Source organism: Bos mutus, chromosome 14 (assembly GCF_027580195.1).
Source record: "Bos mutus isolate GX-2022 chromosome 14, NWIPB_WYAK_1.1, whole genome shotgun sequence".
Classification (NCBI taxonomy): Eukaryota; Metazoa; Chordata; class Mammalia; order Artiodactyla; family Bovidae; genus Bos; species Bos mutus.
Genome location: NC_091630.1, coordinates 54663843 through 54683972, shown reverse-complemented (window position 1 = coordinate 54683972; position 20130 = coordinate 54663843). Strand labels below are relative to the sequence as shown.

Below are 20130 nucleotides of genomic sequence, written 5' to 3'. Positions count from 1 at the left end.
TACAGGGCAAGTCACATCACGCTGACTTTACACAGGAAAACAAGGAAGCAAAGTGACTTGTCTGAGATTCTACAGTGAGGAAGTGGTACAGGCTGTTCTGTAGATTATAATTTCTTTCTCCATCAGGTTTTCCAAAATCCTCCCTAGGCCCCAACCTTTTCCATTGTTCAGTCACTTTCTACTCTCTTCGCCTCTCCCCTCCCCAAGAGATCAGAGCATTCCCTTAGCATCCCTCATTGAGGGAGAAAACTTGATGACAGTGCTCAGTCCCAGGTGGGCTCAGCTTCCCTGACCCATCTGCTCTCCCTTTCCACCTCCAAGCCCTAGAAGGGAAGGGACAGAATGTATCACTTGGCTTTGCAAACCTGGCAGCGAGCATCGCTTTTGACATAAGCAATTGGCAAAAGAAATAAGAAAGAAATACTTGAGGGTGACACTGAGGAAGAAACAAAACAAAGAAGGGGGCGAGGACGATTTTTAGCTCATGATGCAAATCACTTTAGAAAACAAAGATGAGAGGCCGCAGTGACAAGCAGGTAGTCTCACACACTTTCTAGACTTCTCCCTAGCGTTGTGCTATCTCTGTGTCTTCTCTCTTCCTCTCTTTCAAAGCCAAAACCATTTTGCAACTGTCTTAAATTATTACAAGGAAGACTCTAATCTGGTTCCGTCGGTAAATGGGGCAGTGGGAAGGGAAAAGGTGCAGGAGGACCACCCTGGTCCCCTGGAATCACACCAGGATGGTGCCACTGGCTCTGGAGGTGGGGCCAATGCAAATGATTATGTCTCCTTCCCAGCAAACAGTTAGCTCCTCTGCAGGTGTCACTCGTGTCCTAAGATTCAAAGGCAGCGCAGTGAATGTGTAAATCCAGGAGCTCTTGAGTCAGATGACCTGGCTTTCCCTTTCTCTTCATCCATTCAGTAACCACTGGATGCCTGTTCCCAGTTCACATCTCTTCACTGGGGAGGCTCATGGCACGTACTTCATAGGTTGTTGTGAGGATGGAATAAATGAATATATGTAAAGCACTTAGCCTGGTGCCTGGCAAGGATCCAGTTCATCTTAGCTGCACATTTGGTACTTCTTGAAAAATAAAGTGATGAAAAAAAGGATATTTGGGTGAACGTATGTAAATGTGGAGGGAAGGAAGGACCATTATGTTTATTATCATCATTCATCGAAATCCCTGATGGTGAAGAGGCTATGATAATTTCTGGAAGTTGCAGGTAGTTCATGCCCTTTCTCTTTGGCTGCCTCCTTCAGTTTTAGAGGGGTCAGTAGTCTGGAATTTCTGCGCCATCACTTCTTGTATGCTAACGTACCTATCTGTCAGTGCCTATTCTTTCCTGTTGGTTTCATTCATCACGAAAGGTGATGGCTGTTTATTGTGCTTAGAAGCAGCATGTCCTCATAATCCTTGATCTCGAATGTCTTAAATGTTGGTTTTGGGTTTTTTTAAGCTTCTGACTCTATTAACCCCCTTCTCCGAGACAATGGACAGAGGTGCAACCTAACAACAAATGTGCTTTATCCTCTCCTTGACCCAAATCCTCAGGTTATTCGTGTGTCCCTACTACCATTTCAGAGCCACCATGCAGCGATTTTCCTGGGAACTATGTTTTAAGTTACAAACATCAGTCCTGAAGGAACGGTTCAGCAAGAGCCAGTTAATTTCAAGACAAATAAAACCACAACTCCCTGTAATGCCTGAAGGCATGAGCAGTTTCCCTGTATGGAGTGAATTTTTAAAAACGCAGAGATCTTTCTCCTCTCATTAACCTACCACTAAGGACCCAGGAGGGCAGCACTGGATTAGGATGGGGTTTCTGTGCCAAGTTCCGCAGAGCCTCTTTGGAGACGATCGGCCAGGAGGCTTGTTCTGCTCTTCCAGGTGCGCAAGCTCCGTGCGTTCTTTCACCAGATAGCAAAAGTGCGCGTGAAAACTGACACTGAGCCTGAAGAAACTGAATCTTCCGCAGAACTCCTCGCCTTTAACCTACTAGGGGAGAGCGAGCGAGCAACAGAGCCTCCTTGGTGTTCTTGGAGAGTTAGTCCTGGATCTTAACTATCCGGGATCAGGGCTTATTTCCAAGCTCCTTTCAAACAATTTAATTATCTCTGGGAAGAAATCATATTTATCTTCAAGCCGGAAACATTCTCATTCCTAGAAAATCCACGCGTCCTTATCTTTCACGCCTGGTGACAATTTCTAACATCCTTTTAGTTGAGAAACCTACGCCGGGTCTCCTCGCGGTTCCGACTCTCTCCCCGCGCTCCGTACCAGCGCATCTCTTTGCCGCCGCATCGCCTCTGCCGGATCCAACTCGGTCAACTCGTCCCGGAGACTCCAGCAGGGGCGGCCTCCGGGGTAGCCGATCGCAGCGGCCGGGGGCGACCCTGGCCCCGAGATCCCGGAGCCCCACGCCCAGGGCCGGCCGAGTGGACGCGCCCGAGCCGGCAGCCCGCGTCTTGGAGCTCGGCCTGGCGCTGCGCTCGGCTTCTCGCCTCCGGGATCGTCTTCCACAGAGAGGTCTCAACTCCCACCCTCTCCACCTCCGGGCATCAAAGTCAAACCCGGCTCCCTGCTTCGTACATCCCTGGACCACCTTCCCAACATCCAGCACAGCCCCGGGCCAGAAAGCCCCGCCCGGGTCTCCCCAGTTCCAACCGCGCCGAGGGTCTCCCGCACCAGCCGTCGCCCCCGTTCACGCTCATTCATATTCATTCTCTTTCTCTTTCTCTCTTCCTCTCTCCAGACTCCTAACTAGACAGGCCGATCCTCCCCCCGCCACTCCCTTTCATTCATCCCCTCCGCCACACACACATACACACACACACACACACAAACACACACGAGCGCGCGCGCACAGACACACACACAAGCACACACCGACATACACACGCGCGCACACACAGCCCACTCCACTTTTCAGACGCCCACTCCCCCACACACACTCCCCTCCCCTAAACATACTTCCACCCACTCACCATCTGTAGCCTCCCTCCCTCCGGTCCGCCCCCACCCCGCTCGCCCGGCTCCCCCTCCCCAAGAAGCAGACCTGCCCCGCGGGCCGCAGGGACCCCAGCCAGACGCTCGGGTCGTGCGCGCCGCACTGACCTCTGCCCGCCCGGGAAACTAACAAAGGCGGCGCGCGAGCCCGGCCCCGGGAGCGGAGAGCGGCGGCCGCGGGGCGCGCAAGCCGGGGCCGGGCGAGCGAGCGCCGAGAGGGGGCCGCTCCGGAGTCGGGAGGCGGCGGCGCCGGACGACGCGGACCTCAGGCGGCGCGCGCCGCTCGGACGCCGCGAGCACCATGGGCTGCTGCACCGGGCGCTGCTCGCTCATCGGCCTCTGCGCGCTGCAGCTGGTGAGTTTCTGCCCCGGCTCCCTCCGTCGGCCCTCGCCCTTCCGGCCAGCCGCGGGCAATCGCCCTGTGGCCCTGCCCTGCGCGAGGGCGCGGTCTCCCCGGGGCCCCGGGCGCCCGGCGTCGCCACGCGGTCCAGGGGCTACTGCCCCGGGGCGCCCGGGGGAGTGAGCGACTCCTCCGCCCCTGGGCTGACCAGCGGGCTTTAGCCCCTCCGCCTTCCAGCTGAAGTTTCACGGGGGCTTGGGGGCTCTTTCTTCTCGGGATGGTTTCAAGTAACGTGGTGTCATCAGAAGGTGCGTGGGAATGCCCAGTCTTGGGGAGACGGGGTCGCGCCCCCATCCCCAAGTCTTAGTTAAGAGTGAGATATTCGTACCTTAAACGTGGTTGAAAGCGGGTGTTTGAGGAGGCTTGGATCTCCAGGAAGGATAGGAGGTCGCGCTGTGTGTGTTTTGAAACAGGTTTCAGCCTCCAACCTTCCAATTTCTCTGTAGATTTTGTTGAAATGTGGCGTGTTCAGACAGCGACAGACTGACAGCTGTCTTGTGGGACAGAAGGCGTGGTGGCTTGCCAGGGAGTGCGTGGAGTGGGAAGTTGGGGACCAGAGCGGAGAGTGAAAGGGCTTTCAGTGTGGGACGAACACTTCTCTTGACATATGTCCTGTTGGGACCTAGACTGGCCCTGTGGTCTCTTGCATAGTCGCTCGAGGTCAAGGCCACAGACCGATGTGTGAGACTTCTATGTGTGAGAGATTCATAGACATCTCCCTTTTATTACACTTAACGACAGACTCTTTAGATGCTATGTCAAGCTTTCTTCCAAGTGTTGTTTTTCAAAGTCACCAACATTAGCTAGCCTGTTTTGACTATCAGAAGGAAAAAGGTTTTTGGTGAGCTTGACTGCATAAGGTCAACCCTTGCAAGACTCGTTTACTGAGGGATAAAATAATGCTCTTTCTTTAATAGTTAGTCCTTGTACCCATGAATGTTTTAAGAGGTTTCACTTTTCCCTTGCCTCAGTGTTTGACTCTCCCATTAAACCCTCACTTTAGAGGTTCTCTTCATTGTTTACATAATGTGTGCATAATTTATATATTTATAGATCTGAAATCAGTGACTCCTTTGCCTTAAATCTCTGGAACATTCCTTCTGTCCTGTTAAATAGGATGTATTTTCTAGAGTTTTCCTGAAAAATAATTTTAAAATTCGCTGGAACACGAATGCTTTCTTTCATTAAGGAAGGAAAGACAGAGGATAATTTACACTTTGGTTGTTAGAAGTGGACATGGCTTATACGCTGGGAAAACAAGAAATATTTAGTCAGCCTTTGAGTATGCAAAATAGTAGATAGGCACACTGGGTTGTATAATCTATAGTGGCATCATTCTTTCTGTTTTATACACAAATGATATGTAAGGGTTTTTGATACAGCAGATTTTTCAATGCAGTTATGATGTCCTTAGTTGATATTGTACTTGTTTTGATGTTAATGTGTTTGGTATTTCATGTATCAGCCTGGAATGCCTCCATCTTCCACATACACCTTAATTGATAGAAATGCAACTTACTCCTCAAAGCTTATCTAAAATTTCCACCTTCTCTGTGGAGTCTTCCCTGGTGCTCCAGGTAAAATCAATCACTTCTTTTCCTTTAATTGCACAGTATATTGCCTTTTCCTCTGTGAGAATACATGTCATCCTCTTACGATATTTTTAGTGATTGACACATTACCAGACTGTAAGCAGCCTGAGGATAAGGAGCAAACATGATTCATCTTTGCAAATCCTGCAGTTCTTTAGGAGTGCCTGTATTAGGAGGGGAAACATATGGCTGAATTGATGATGGTAAATTAACATTTGTGATCCATATCGGGTTTTTACATGAACATTATTTTACCCTTAAAATTACCCTCTGAGGAAGGCAACCCATTTCTCTAGTTTGCAGAAGAGGAAGGTGATGCTCATAGAGTTCAACGACTTCTTCAAATTAGTAGTTTTTAGATAGTAGAGACAAAGGACTGATGGTAAACATTTGGTGATTAGGTCTTGGACAAACAAAACATATATGTATATATTACATTATTACATAATATGTTATAAATATTATGTCTATTAAGGATGTATAGCAAATCAACCCTGAACATTCATTGGAAGGACTGATGTTGAAGGTGAAGCTCCAGTACTTTGGCCACCTGATTTGAAGAACCGACTCATTGGAAAAGACCCTAACGCTGGGAAAGATTTAAGGCAAAAGGAGAAGGGGGCAACAGAGGATGAGATGGTTAGGTTATCATCACCGACTGAAAGGACATGAATTTGAGCAAACTCTGGGAGATAGATAGTGAAGGACAGGGACGCCTGGTGTGCTGCAGTCTGTGGGGTCACAGAGTTGGACACGACTTAACGACTGAACACACAGCACTCTGTTTGACAATTAATAATAATAAAATAGGGCTTCTCAGGCGGCACTAGTGGTAAAGAATCTACCTGCAAATGCAGGAGACACAAGAGACATGGGTTCGATCCTTGGGTTAAGATACCATGGAGCAGGAAATGGCAACCCACTCCAGTATTCTTGCCTGGAGAATCTCATGGACGAGAAGCCTGGCAGGCTGCAATCCATGGGGTTGCAAAGAGTTGGACACGACTGAACGCGCGCGCATGCACACACACACACACACACACACACACACAATAATAAAATATGCAGTACCCTTGATTGTAAGTTCTACATAGCCAGTTAATTCTGGCAGGATCTCTTTTGTTCTGTGAATCTGATGAACCCTTTTCTAGGTTCAGTGATGTCTTCTTTCTGGATGGTCTCAATAGCACACTGCTGTCAAGGCTGCATCCTTGAAATGGTTTCAGCCTCTACCGAGGGCATGGTGGGCAGGACTTGCATTCCAAGGCCTGGGAGAGCGGGAGCCTCCCATTGCCTGGAGTCCCTCTTGAGAGTCACCTGGAGGTCAGGTCTGTTCCATGACCTCTTCCAGCATATGCAGATTCTTTGCTGAATTGGGTAATAGTTTTCAAGTACTGGAAAATTATTTTCTTCATTTCTTTTTTTTAACCCTGTATACGAGACAGCAAAAGAGACACTGATGTATAGAACAGGCTTATGGACTCCGTGGGAGAGGAAGAGGGTGGGAAGATTTGGGAGAATGGCATTGAAACATGTGAAATGTCATGTATGAAACGAGATGCCAGTCCAGGTTCAATGCACGATGCTGGATGCTTGGGACTGGTGCACTGGGACGACCCAGAGGGATGGTATGGGGAGGGAGGAGGGAGGAGGGTTCAGGATGGGGAACACATGTATAATTTTTTTTAAATTAAAATAAAAAAAAATAAACAAATCAACCACAGTCGATTTACAACACTGTGTCCGTTTCAGGGGTACAGCTTCAGATTCTTTTCCATTATACGTTATTACAAGGTAGTGAATGGAGTTCCCTGTGCTATAGAGTAAGTCCTTGTTTATCTATCTCATATATAGTACTGTGTATCCATTAATCCCAGATTCCTAATTTATCCGCCCCACCCTTTTGCCCCTTTTGTAACCTTAAGTTTATTTTCTATGTCTGTGAATCTGTTTCTGTTTTGTAAATAAGTTGAATTGTATTATTTTTTAAGATTTCACATATAAGTGATATCATATTTGTCTTTGTTTGACTTACTTCACTTAGTATGGTAATATCTAGTTGCATCCATGTTACTGCAGATGGCATTATTTCATTCTTTTTAATGCTCGAGTAATATCCCATTGTGTGTGTGTGTATATATATATATATATATATATATATATATGTACCACATCTTCTTTATCCATTCATCTGTTGATGGATACTTGATTTGCTTCTATGTCTTGCCAGTTGTAAACAGTACTTCTGTGAACGTCAGGGTGCATGTATCTTTCTGAAGTAGAGTTTTCATTTTTTTTTCTGGATATATGTCCAGGAATGGGATTCCTGGATCATATGGTTATTCTATTTTTTTTTTTTTAAGGAACTTCTATATTTACATTCCTACCAACAGTGTAGGAAGGTTCCCTTTTCTCCACACCCTCTCCAGCATTTATTATCTGTAGACGTTTTGTTGATGGCCATTCTGACCCACGTGAAGCGATACCTCATTGTGATTTTGATTTGCATTTCTCTAATAATTAGCAATGCAGAACAGCTTTTCATGTGTCTGTTGGCCATCTGTGTATCTTCTTTGCAAAAATGTCTATTTAGGTCTTTTGCCCACTTTTTGATTGGGTTGCTTCAGCTCTTTTGTGCTATTGGGAATATAATGACCTGACACATTTTAAGTTTAAGACACATTGCTAGAAAAAAGTTCTCTATCATTTTCTTAAGTCTAGACAATCAACAAAACAGTGTTACACCCTGATTTTTAGCACTTGCCTATTTCTTTGGTGTAAATACTCCCACGCTGGCCAATTTGAAATAGACTATTACAAAGTCCTTCCATCATACAGATAAAATAAGCACGCGATAAGTGCAGAGTATTAGTCACTCAGTCGTGTCTGACTCTTTGCCACCCCATGGACTCCTTTGTCCATGGAATTCTCCAGGCAAGAATACTGACTTGGGTGGCCATTCCCTTCTCCAGAGCATCTTCCTGACCCAGGGATCGAACCTGGGTCTCCTGCACTGCATGCAGATTCTTTACCATCTGAGTCACCAAGGAAGCCCTCAAATAAGTATAAATAACCTCAACAGCATAAAGAAAGTAAAACACAGTAAAATAATGAGGAAAGGATGTGCTTAAGATATTTTAGTCCCTCTGTTTTTTAATGCAATTGACTTAAAGTTTTTATTATTTATTTTAAAATAATGGTTAACAGCTGGCTCATTAAATTCCAAGTTTAACTTGATGAGCTGGTGTGAGCCTCCTCCAGCCTACCACCGGGTAGGACTCCCAGATCTAGTGTTCTTTCCACTAAATCCAGCTGTCTTTTTTCCCCTCTCGTGTTTTTTTCTGCTCCCACCAACTGTTGGAAGGTGGGGTTATGAAGCAACTGAAGGAAGTGTGGGTGTTGAGGGGGAATGGCATTCAGAGGACACATTTGCTGAAGAGAAGCTGAGTGCTGATGACTAAGTCACTGTGTGGACCATTAAAAGATGGCCCATTAACTCCCTCTAAAAGTTAAAGAAACAAATGAAAGGTTTTTAGTATCTCATTCACTCGGCTTCTGACCTCCCCGCTCCCAGATGGGGGATATCATTAGAGAGAATTTACCATTTTAAGGCTAGTGTATTTGAATGAGTTTTGGTTTGTAAAAAATCAGTCTCCTTCTGCTTCCTTTACTGCACTGCTCTGGCCATCTCCCATCCTTACTATGCTTCTAACTTCGAACACATTTGAATGTTTGCCTCACATTTCACATTCATATTCCTAGTTTTGCTAGATGAGCTTGGAGAGAATGTGAAAAGCATACCCATGGAAAACTGTGCAAAGTAAATCTTTTCTGAAAAAATGGTTCCAGGTAACAGATTCATGAAGTCATCCAAGAACTTTAGACACATTTTTGAAGCCTGCTTTTAATTTTGCTTGTTTTAGAATAATGTTTATATACATGTGAAACACTTGATTGTGTGCTTTTAGTAAACTGTTTTAGTTGCCGCATTTAAAGGAGTCTTAATGGCATGTTTCTAAATCCAGAATTTCCTCCACATGCATTTCCAAGCCATTTTCTTTTCTTTTTCAAAAAATTAATTTATTTATTTTAATTGGAGGCTAATTACTTTACAGTATTGTAGTGGTTTTTGCCATACATTGACATGAGTCAGCCATGGGTGTACATGTGTTGCCTATCCTGAACCACCCCCCCCCGACCCGACCTCCCTCCCCATCCCATCCTTCAGGGTCATCCCAGTGCATCGGCCATGAGCACCCTGTCTCATGCATCGAACCTGGACTGGTGATCTGTTTCACGTATGATAATATACATGTTTCAATGCTGTTCTCTCAAATCATCCCACCCTCGCCTTCTCCCAGAGAGTCTAAAAGTCTGTTCTTTACATCTGTGTCTCTTTTGCTGTCTCACATATAGGGTCATCGTTACCATCTTTCTAAATTCCATATATATGCGTTAGTATACTGTATTGGTGTTTTTCTTTCTGACTTACTTCACTCTGTATAATAGGCTCCAGTTTCATCCACTTCATTAGAACAGACTCAAATGCATTCTTTTTAATGGCTGAGTAATATTCCATTGTGTATATGTACCACAGCTTTCTTATCCATTCATCTGCAGATGGACATCTAGGTTGCTTCCATGTCCTGGCTATTGTAAACAGTGCTGCAGCTTAGAGTTGTCTCGGTAAAGTGTTGAACTTAGCTTGGGATTGTACCCACAGAACTTTCAACATCTTCCCCACATCACAGGGGCAGCTTTGTCCCTGGAGGTGGACATTTCTGCTGCTGCTAAGTCACTTCAGTCGTGTCCAACTCTGTGCGACCCCATAGACGGCAGCCCACCAGGCTCCCCCATCCCTGGGATTCTCCAGGAAGAACACTGGAGTGGGTTGCCACTTCCTTCTCCAAGGCATGAAAGTAAAAAGTGAAAGTGAAGTCGCTCAGTTGTGTCCGACTCTTAGCGACCCCATGGACTGCAGCCCACCAGGCTCCTCCGTCCATAGATTTTCCAGGCAAGAGTACTGAAGTGGGGTGCCATTGCCTTCTCTGAGGTGGACACTACCAGGAGAGATTGATTGCATCTTGCATTGCATCACTTTATGGATAGGTGACTGCCATATTTTTATGAGGACTGAAAATTCCCAACTCTTACTTTCCATATTCACAGTAACAGAATCTTTAGAGGATTTATAAAAAAAACAAGCAACTTTTAACACCACGATGGCCTCTATGTTTTTATTTTAGAGAACGTCCTGTCAAATGAAATCAAGCTAGTGATTTTTCTTTCTCATTGTGAAAAATCAGTTAACTTTCTCTCTACTCCACATTCAGACCATCTGTGACCACATGTGTCACTGCGATGTTGAGACAAAAGGTGTTGAGAGATGTCCTGGTGGCGTAGTTGTGGTAACATGTTTTTAAACTAAGTTTTATGAAATGAACCACTCAGTTATCATAGATATCTGGCAGTAAATGCAGAAATACATTTATTTTACTACATAGATAAACTGATACTTTTGTCTTAAGATGTTTTTTAACAGCTTTTTCTCTTCTCCTGAACAATATAATTTGTAATCATTTAGTTTCTATTCTTTTTCTACATTTAAACCGTCTGGTTCATCTTACAAAACTTAGAAATGGTTAGGGAAATTAAATGTTTGTCTAATGAAGAGACTTTCGTTAAAATGTGATAGGTGTTAAAATCATTACAATATTCTGCATTAGCCGTTTTTCTACAAACAGAAATCCCTTTGTAGCTCTTTTGTTATTTATGTGTACAGAGTATCAAATTTGCTTAAGAAATGTGTTCTTATGGGCTTCTGTGTTGAATTGTTTTCCCCACAAATTCTTATGTTTGAGTGACCCCCATGGACTTTTGCTCACCGGGCTCCTGTGTCTGTGGGATTCTCCAGGCAGAAATAGTGGAATAGGTTGCCATGCCTTCCTCCAGGGGAGTCTTCCCAACCAGGAATTGAACCTTCATCTCCAGTGTCTCCTGCACTACAGATGGATTCTTAACTGTTGAGCCATCGGGGAAGCACATATCAAGTGCTATTGGTTTTTTAAAATTGATTAATTAATTAATTTTAATTAATTTATTTTAATTGGAGGCTAATTACTTTACAATATTGTAGTGGTTTTGCCATACATTGACATGAATCAGCCATGGGTATACATGTGTTCCCCATCCTGGACAATTGTCCCTAGTTTTAACAAAATCATTTCCATTCTGATTATTTCCAAGAGGATAATCCTAATTATAAGATGCTTAAAAATAAATTGCTTTCTTTCCCCAGAACTTTAATAGTACTTCCTTTTTTAAAAAAATGAACTGCTTTGTCTGTGTTTTTTTCATTTTTCTCTCACGAATTTTACAATGTCCATTTTGGGCCTCAAGGAAGCATTTGAACAATTATCCAGATTATATAAAAGAAGAATTTCAAATGTAAGCATAAGAAATTTTGAGTTAATATTACTTAAGATTTTGGCATGAGATACATATTAATATAACTGTGTGGCTTCTTTGCAAAAGTAGAAAATAAAGCAGGATTATTTATGTATCTTTTGACAATTTTCTTAAGCATTTGTTTTCATCAGTGAAGTATATCTTGCTTTAAAAAGCAGGATTCAAATGCTTAATAAAAAGTACTCTTTAGATAAAAATAAGAATGGAAAACACAAAATTTGAGGGCTTTCACAACAAGATGACAAATCATAGAAGCATCTACCTTCCATTCTTCCCAAGGTCCCAAAGAATGAAGTGATAATTGTGATGTAAAGAAAAGTGGAACAGATAGATGACCAGCAAAATTGAGGAATCCAGGAAGATAAGAAGCAGAGCATATTTTATCAGAGTCTTAATAGAAAGATGCGTGTGTTGTGTGAGCACAGGTGTTATATGTTGGGCAGAAATCCAACTCTATCCACTTGCCATGAGGAGCACTCTGGCACGGGGCTGAAGAACTGGGTCCCTTTTAGTGTCGCATTTTGAAAGTTAGCTGATGAGTATCATTGTGGAGATGACATGAAATAGCAGAATAAATGTATTAATCATTTTAAAAGTAAAGCTCATTATTAGGTAAACTAGGATTTTTAGTAATTTAGACAGAAAATGACAAGGTTAAGAAGAAAACCACAAATGGCTATCGTTTTAATTGCTTATTTTGATTTTCTTATAATACTGTTTATGTTACACTTCAAAATAATTTTGACATTAATTTTGAAACGAGATTTTTCACACAGTTTTGAAGATATTTTGAGTGTCAATTTTGGGAAACTATTTGACAAATATTTGATGAAGTTAAAGTGGACCTTCTTTCTTAGGTGCATCAAAAATTCATGCTTTTAATGCACATTTACACTAATTGATGTTAATGTGTATGAATCTTCATGCATTTATAACAGAATGCAACATTAGACTAAAAGATAGCACTTCCTCAAAGATTTGTATTCAAAATGCCAGTTAAATAGTGGAACAAACAAATGACATATAGCACAAACTATCTAATTTACATTTTTATTTGATATATTTGGCAGATACTAAAATAAAACAGGAGATAGACCCTAAATGTCCTTTAATGAAACATTCTTTTTTGAATTAACCTTTGTCTGTGTATAGTTGACTTACAATGCTGTGTTACTTTCTACTGTATGGCAAAGTGTATCAGTTATACATATACATGTATCCACTCTTTGTTAAATTCTTTGTAGGTGTAGGTAAAGTATTGGAGAACAGATATTTTAAGATGGGCATGCTGCTGCTGCTGCTGCTGCTAAGTCGCTTCAGTCGTATCTGACTCTGTGTGACCCCATAGATGGCAGCCCACCAGGCTCCCCAGTCCCTGGGATTCTCCAGGCAAGAACACTGGAGTGGGTTTCCATTTCCTTCTCTAATGCATGAAAGTGAAAAGTGAAAGTGAAGTTGTTCAGTCGTGTCCAACTCTTCGAGACCCCATGGACTGCAGCCTACCAGGCTCTTCCATCCATGGAATTCTCCAGGCAAGAGTACTGGAGTGGGTTGCCATTGGCTTCTCCGAAGATGGGCATAGTAAAAAAAAAAAAAATCAGATGAAAACCTTGAGTTTTATTGGCTCACGGAATTAGGGAAGGTGAAATCCTTGAACTAGTAGATTGTTCTGTTTAACTTTTCTTAAGAGCATCCCTAGTTCCTTAATTTGGAGAATTATCTGAATTAGGGTTTCCTAGGTGGGGCAATGGAGAAGGCAATGGCACCCCACTCCAGTACTCTTGCCTGGAGAATCCCATGGACGGAGGAGCCTGGTAGGCTGCAGTCCATGGAGTCGCCAGGAGTCGGACACGACTGAGCGACTTCACTTTCACGCATTGGAGAAGGAAATGGCAACCCACTCCAGTATTCTTGCCTGAAGAATCCCAGGGACAGAGGAGCCTGTTGGGCTGCCGTCTATGGGGTCGCACAGAGTCGGACATGACTGACGTGACTTAGCAGCAGTAGCAGCGGCAGGTGGGGCAATGGTAAAGAAACCCTCTGCCAATGCAGGAGACAGAAGAGATGGGTTTGATCCCTGGGTCTCAAAGATCCCCTGGAGGAGGGCGTGGCAACCCACTCCGGTATTCTTGCCTGGAGAATACTGAGGAGCCTGAACAGAGGAGCCTGGTGGGCTGCAGTCCAGGGGGTCATAAAGAGTTGGACACGAATGAAGACACAGCACACACACATCTGTTTATTGGGAAACAGAGATGAGGGTGAAGGCCGGTGAGCAAGCAGGAGTGGTGGTACTAACAAGGGCTCTGACTGCAAAAATTAAAGGGTCTTTTGTTAAATGAAGGAGGGGCAAGATCATGGCAATGTTGATGAACTTGTTCTGTTTTTCTAGATTTTTTTTTCCCTGCATAGAGGACCACTCCTTAGAATGGTTTTCCTGATTAATTTCATTAAGTAGAATTAAATGTTTGAGTTTCTTCACTCTGTCTACAGGTACTTGCACTAAGAATGGCTTCATACAGAGGCCCAGTTCCTTTATTAACAGGTATTGAAATAGGATTGTAGCTATTCCAAGAGGTATTGGAATATGCTTGTAGCTATCAGATTCTTGTAAGAGATAGGAACTCAATGGATGGGATGATGAGTTTTAAATTTATTTCTGACAGTTTCTCTCTATTGCAGTCATTAGAGACATGGTTGGAGTTTGGTATTGATTAATATATGGTGTAATAAGTGCTTGCATGTGGGAAACCCCAGGCACCAGAGGTTGATTGGTTAATTGGTTAATTAAGGTACAGAGTGGAATGCTCTGTACTCAAGTTGTGTTTCCTGTCCTGATAACTAGCTGTGACTGATCATAATTAAGAAACTGGGAAATATAAAATTCTCATTAGTGGCAACTCGTTATCAATTTATATTTAAAATATAAATGCTTAATGAGGGAGCTCTTTCAAATTATAGTTTATGAAAGGTATCATATCTTAGCTTTGAGGGGTCCTTAAGTGGCAACCCACTGGAGTATTCTTGCTGGGAAATCCCATGGACAGAGGAATCTGGTAGGCTACAGGCCATAGGGTCACAAAGAGTTGGACATGATTGAGCAGCTCTCATTGTTTTCTAAGAAATGGTCTGCTGCTGCTGCTGCTAAGTCGCTTCAGTCGTGTCTGACTCTGTGTGACCGCATGGACGGCAGCCCACCAGGCTCCCCCATCCCTGGGATTCTCCAGGCAAGAACACTGGAGTGGGTTGTCATTTCCTTCTCCAATGCATGAAAGTGAAAAGTGAAAGTGAAGTCGCTCAGTCCTGTCCAACTCTTAGCGACCGCATGGACTGCAGCCCACCAGGCTCCTCCATCCATGGGATTTTCCAGGCAAGAGTACTGGAGTGGGGTGCCATTGCCTTCTCTCTAGATCTGTCTTTATCACTGTAACAAGTCAATGTCTGAATCTTCAATACCGAAGACCCTGATGTTGGTTCTTAAACTTTCTCTGAGAATGGAAAATTTTACAAGTAGCCAAATCCTCCTTATATTTAAGTGGAACTTCTCATGCTTGATTTCTATTCTGTCTTCTATATATTTGCCTTTTATCTGGATGATGAGTAGCAGCTGGAGGCAGTATCGTACTAGGGCCAGATCATATCAACTGGGGAAAATTTACTGTTATGTTTCCAGAAATTCTGTGAGCCAGTTGTTAAGTGCAGCCTTTATTAAACATTAGTATAGTTATATAAATTTTAAATTATATTAAAGCAGAAGTAATAAGTATTGCAAATTCAGTCCTTCCTAATTATTTTACTGCACTGCTCTGTTGTCTGTACTTCAGGGGTGATCTTACATCTATGATGGTGTGGTAGAAATTCTGTGTAATACTGTGCTGCTCAGCATCACTTTCCAATTCTGCAGCCAGTGACATCATTTTGGTAGCTCAAAATCTATTATGGTGTACGTATTCACATCACAGAGATACACAAACTCCAATCAGGGCCCTCCTCTCACCCCCCAGAACCAGTTACTAATGATTTACCAACTGCCACTGGGATGGGGCACTCACAGAAGAAAGCCTGTTTTTTTTTTCTTGGACATGTAGGGAACTGATTTATAAGCTCTTAATGGAACTAATTAATGCTTGAGTAAAAAGTATATTTCCTAACCTAAATGTTTTATTTAATGCTTCCAGTGCCTGTGCAAAATTGTATACACAATGGAGAAGTTTTTATTTTCAAAAATTCCACTATGAACTCCTTTTATTGCAAAAGCTTTCGGACCTCCTGAAACATTGGAGTTGATAACTGGTTTGTGACTAAATGATCCAGAGTTGATCATGGTTTCATTTCTGGGTGACTCCAGCAGTCCTACCTTTTTGGCACCAGGGACCTGTTTCTTGGAAGACAGTTTTTCCACAGACTGGGGGTTGGGGGTGGTTTGGGGATAATTCAAGGATGTTGCATTTATTGTGCACTGTATTCTATTATGATTACATCAGCTCCACCTAGGATCACCAGGCATTAGATCTCAGACACTGGGGACCTCTGGACTAGACTCTAGAATCCCCCACTGAGAGGAAAGTTGTTTCGCCTGATCAGTGATGCTGGATTCCTGGGGCAGAAGGAGGACTTTCTTCTGAGCCCAGCTGCCCCACCTGTCTACTTGTTGGTCCTCACATCTTCCCCAGGGCTGTGACGTCCTTCAGTCAATGACAAAAAGAGCAAAATGCCCTCTTCCACCAGGGTTGGGATGAACTTCAATTTTCTATTGTCCCCACATTGAAATACTAAATATTGGATCTTGCAGGAGATTGGGAAAAGGTGATTTGCTTGTTTGTGTGTGTGTTAGTCGCTCAGTCATGTCTGACTCTTTGCGACCCTGCAGACTGTAGCCTTCCAGGCTTCTCTGTCCATGGAATTCTTCAGGAAAGAATATTTGAGAGCACACTAAAATATGTTTGGCTCATAAAGTTTATTTCCTGAATTTTAAAAAGTAATCATTGTTACAATTTTGAATAAAACCCTGTTGCCCCTAAGTTCTCTTGTTTCTTTCTTATAGCACCTCCATGAAGCAGATGTTGATATTTTTTTCCATTTACTGATGTGAAAACTAAAATATGGAGACATTCTGCTATATATTGAAATCGTATATTAGTATATGGCTTAAGCCATTCCAAAAAAGCATATTAAAAAGCAGAGATGTCACTTTGCTGATAAAGTTCCATATAGTCAAAGCTATGGTTTTTCCAGTAGTCATGTATGGATGTGAGAGTTGGACCATAACGAAGGCTGAGTGCTAGAGAACTGATGCTTTTGAATTGTGGTGTTGGAGAAGACTCTTGAGAGTTTCTTAAACAGCAAGGAGATCAAACCAGTCAATCCTAAAGGAAATCAACCCTGAGTATTCATTGGAAGGATTGATGCATAAGCTGAAGCTCCAATACTTTGACCACCTGATAAGAAGAGCTGACTCATGGGAAGACCCTGATGCTGGGAAGGATTGAGGGCAAGAGGAGAAGGGGAGATAGAGGATGAGATGGTTGGATGGCATCATCAACACAATGGACTTGAGTCTGAGCAAACTTTGGGAGATAGTGAAGGACAGGGAAGCCTGGCGTGCTGCAGTCCATGGGTCGTAAAGAGGCAGACACGATTCAGTAACTGAACAACAACTAAGCCATCAGAAATGAGGATAACAATTTTTTTTGTGTGTTACCTTAAGACTGAATTTAAAAAGAGAGTTGTTTCTATGGGTTCAGGCCAAACCTGCTGGAAAGAGTAGTTATTTAAGCAAGCTGTTTCTTTACATAAAATGTGATTTTTAAACCATGATCAAAGTGACTTAAGTAACATGAAGCAGCATTGCAAACTTCTTTTCTCTTCCATTTCTGTTAGTAGAGGTGGCTCTCTTCATGATGGATAGGTATTTTTAGAGTCTCTCAGGAGACACCCCAATTTATCCTGAAACAAAGGAATGAAATGCAAGGTTTATACACACCAGATATTCTACAGTTTTTGCATGCTCTACTTTCTTCAACAGATGAACCACTTCTGACAATGCTTGCACTGTCCAGATAGAATCTTCTAAAACCATTGGGACCTCTACTAACAACTATCCTCTCTCTCTCTCTAAGACTTGAAGCCATGAATCCTTTTTGCTTTCTGATGGGAAACTCTTTCCTGGCCTTGGAGGGTATGATTGCCAAAGATCTAAATATTGCAGCCACATCATTGACTGAGTGTCTTAAATGCAGAGCCAATTAGGGGAAAGCATTAGATAAAGCCACTGACCCATTAGGAAGCCTGCAAAGGTTCCTCACAGCCTTTTCATCTAAAAGAGAGCTGTGGTTGGGAATATAGATGGAGTCATCCTCAGGGATCTGTCTGTTGAAGCGTTTCACAAGTGGGAGACTTCACGTTTTGTAACATTTCACGGACTACACCATACAGAGGCACATTGGTCATCTATTATTAATATGTTAGTTTGACTAGTCCTAGAGTGTCTTTGTACACACTTTTTAACTCCTTGACTACTGATGATACTTTTACTGGAAGGCAGGGATTTGGGGGTATTAAGATATAAATAATGGCTCAGTTTTCTTTCAAGACAACACAAGTACAAGATATTGTTTTTCTTGGTTTATTTTTCTTTATTAATAATAAACTAGCTTGGTATTTAAAAATGTGGATGGATTCTAATTCATGATGCTTTATTTTTGTTCCGTTGTATTGAAGAAATTATATTATTTGCATGTTTTAGAGGACCATACTAAAGCTGAAGAGATAATTAAACATATTTTAGACATCTAAGTTTTATATTTTTTATATTTTTAGTCATCATAAAATTTAGTTTGATTTTTAAATGTTGATTAAAAAAAACAATGAAAAGTTTAAAATGTCCTTCCGGAGAATGGTAGTTCAAGCTCTTTTTTATGAGTAGAAATACACTTCTTTATTTAATATGTATTTTGCATTATGTTTAATTAAGTCATCTGAAGTTTAGATTTGGGTCCAGTTTCTCCTGCATTGCCTGCATAAAGCATGACCTGTAATGAACGGAAAAGGAGCAGAGAACCATCGCTCCACAGGCATCAGAATTACACTCATGGACAAGTAGCCACAGTTTTCTCCAAGGTGCTGAAGTGAGTACCGGAGGCTCACCTTATGGAGGGGAATTCACAGCCGCATGACGAAATTAGTGCTGTAAAGGCAGCATTTAATGTGATATAACTTAACCCAATATAGCAGTGGAAAGTCAGATGATACTAGGAATAGATTGTCTGGATTGCAGTAAATATGAGTGAAAAAATAGTGCAGTAAGTCATGGCAGATTTCATAAGCTTCATCTGTAACCCCGAGGAATCAAATCCTTGGACATTTCTGGGAGTTCTTGGTAATTGGACTTATTTTTTCCCATCACATTCAAATATAGGGGGAATGATGTTTTTGACAGGGTTAAACTACATATTCATGTATAAACTCCATTGCATGCAGCAGTAACAATTTGCAAGAAAGTCCTGGAGATAAGAATTTGAACAGTAATAAACAACAGACAAAAGCCAAATCAGCAGTGTAATATTCTTTAAGCAGCAAATATTGCAATGCGTAAATGTAAGCATGATATGTAGCAATCCTGTCTAGGCAGTGTTGATCAGATATATTTAAACAAACAAAAAAAAGGTGATAGTTTCATATTTCTCAGAGTGAAACATTTTGAGAAATGTATAGTTCAACTTCAAGGGAATGCTAATTCAGAAATTGTTCAGAAAGACAAATGAAGATATTTGGATTGTTTAGCTTAATGGTGGATTATTAGCATCACAAGGAACTGTTGCAGAATGCTGAAAGGAAAATACCCTCCTCCCCACCCCATCTTCTGCTGCTTCCATCTCTGTTTCCTTCATCCCTGGAATCATTGTCCTTCTCCACCTATTCTGATCCACCTGTTACTGAGCCAATATTGACAGAATAGTAGGTATGTCATCTTCAGCCCTTCAATTGGTTACAGTTAAGACTTTAAGTCATATGTGTGAAACTCTATTTCTTTTTAAAAATTAATTAGTTGACAATTAATTTTCGTTTTTTACTTCGCTGGGCCTGTGTTGCTGCCCTGGGGCTTTCTCCAGTTGCGGCGCTCCGGCTTCTCGCTGCGGTGGCTTCTCGTCGTGGCGGCGCTCCGGCTTCTCGCTGCGGTGGCTTCTCGTCGTGGCGCACACAGGCTCTAGGCGTGCAGGCTTCGGTAGTCGCGGTGCATGGGCTTAGTTGCTCCACAGCATGTGAGATCTTCCTGGACCGGGGGTTGAATCTATATCCCATGGGTTGGCAGGTGGATTCTTAACCACTAGACCACCAGGGGAGTCCACGTAAAACTCTATTTCTTAGAAGCAGAAAGAATAAAAGATGATATGGCAAGATGCTAATAATACAGCAAGAGACACTTGGACACCTTATAAGATGGTCCCTTATTGCTCCTTGCCTGCTTGGTTCCCAGGCTTTCTTGGCGCTTCCCAAGATCTGACAACTGCCAGCTTGTGCTTCTAACCTATATTATTGCACTGGGCCTGTTCATATAATAAGATGCAATTGATGATAACTTAGCACCGTGTTTGGTTACATCTGTTGCTCGTGCTTTCCGCATCCATCTCTTCCTGCAGACAAAGATGCAGACACTGAGGCT

General features: G+C 42.6%; 1 protein-coding gene across 2 annotated transcripts in view; it reads left to right on the top strand.

Moving 5' to 3' along the window:
- Positions 1 to 954: 954 nt before the first annotated feature.
- NKAIN3 (sodium/potassium transporting ATPase interacting 3) overlaps positions 955 to 20130 on the top strand; it is a 564286-nt gene continuing 545110 nt past the window's right edge. Inside the window, exon 1 of one of the 2 annotated variants that reach the window (XM_070382343.1) lies at positions 955 to 3366. In XM_070382343.1, coding sequence (XP_070238444.1) covers positions 3313 to 3366 — 54 coding nt within the window. In that variant the 5' untranslated portion in view covers positions 955 to 3312. The remainder of the gene's footprint in view (positions 3367 to 20130) is intronic. The other variant, XM_070382342.1, reaches the window with a different exon arrangement.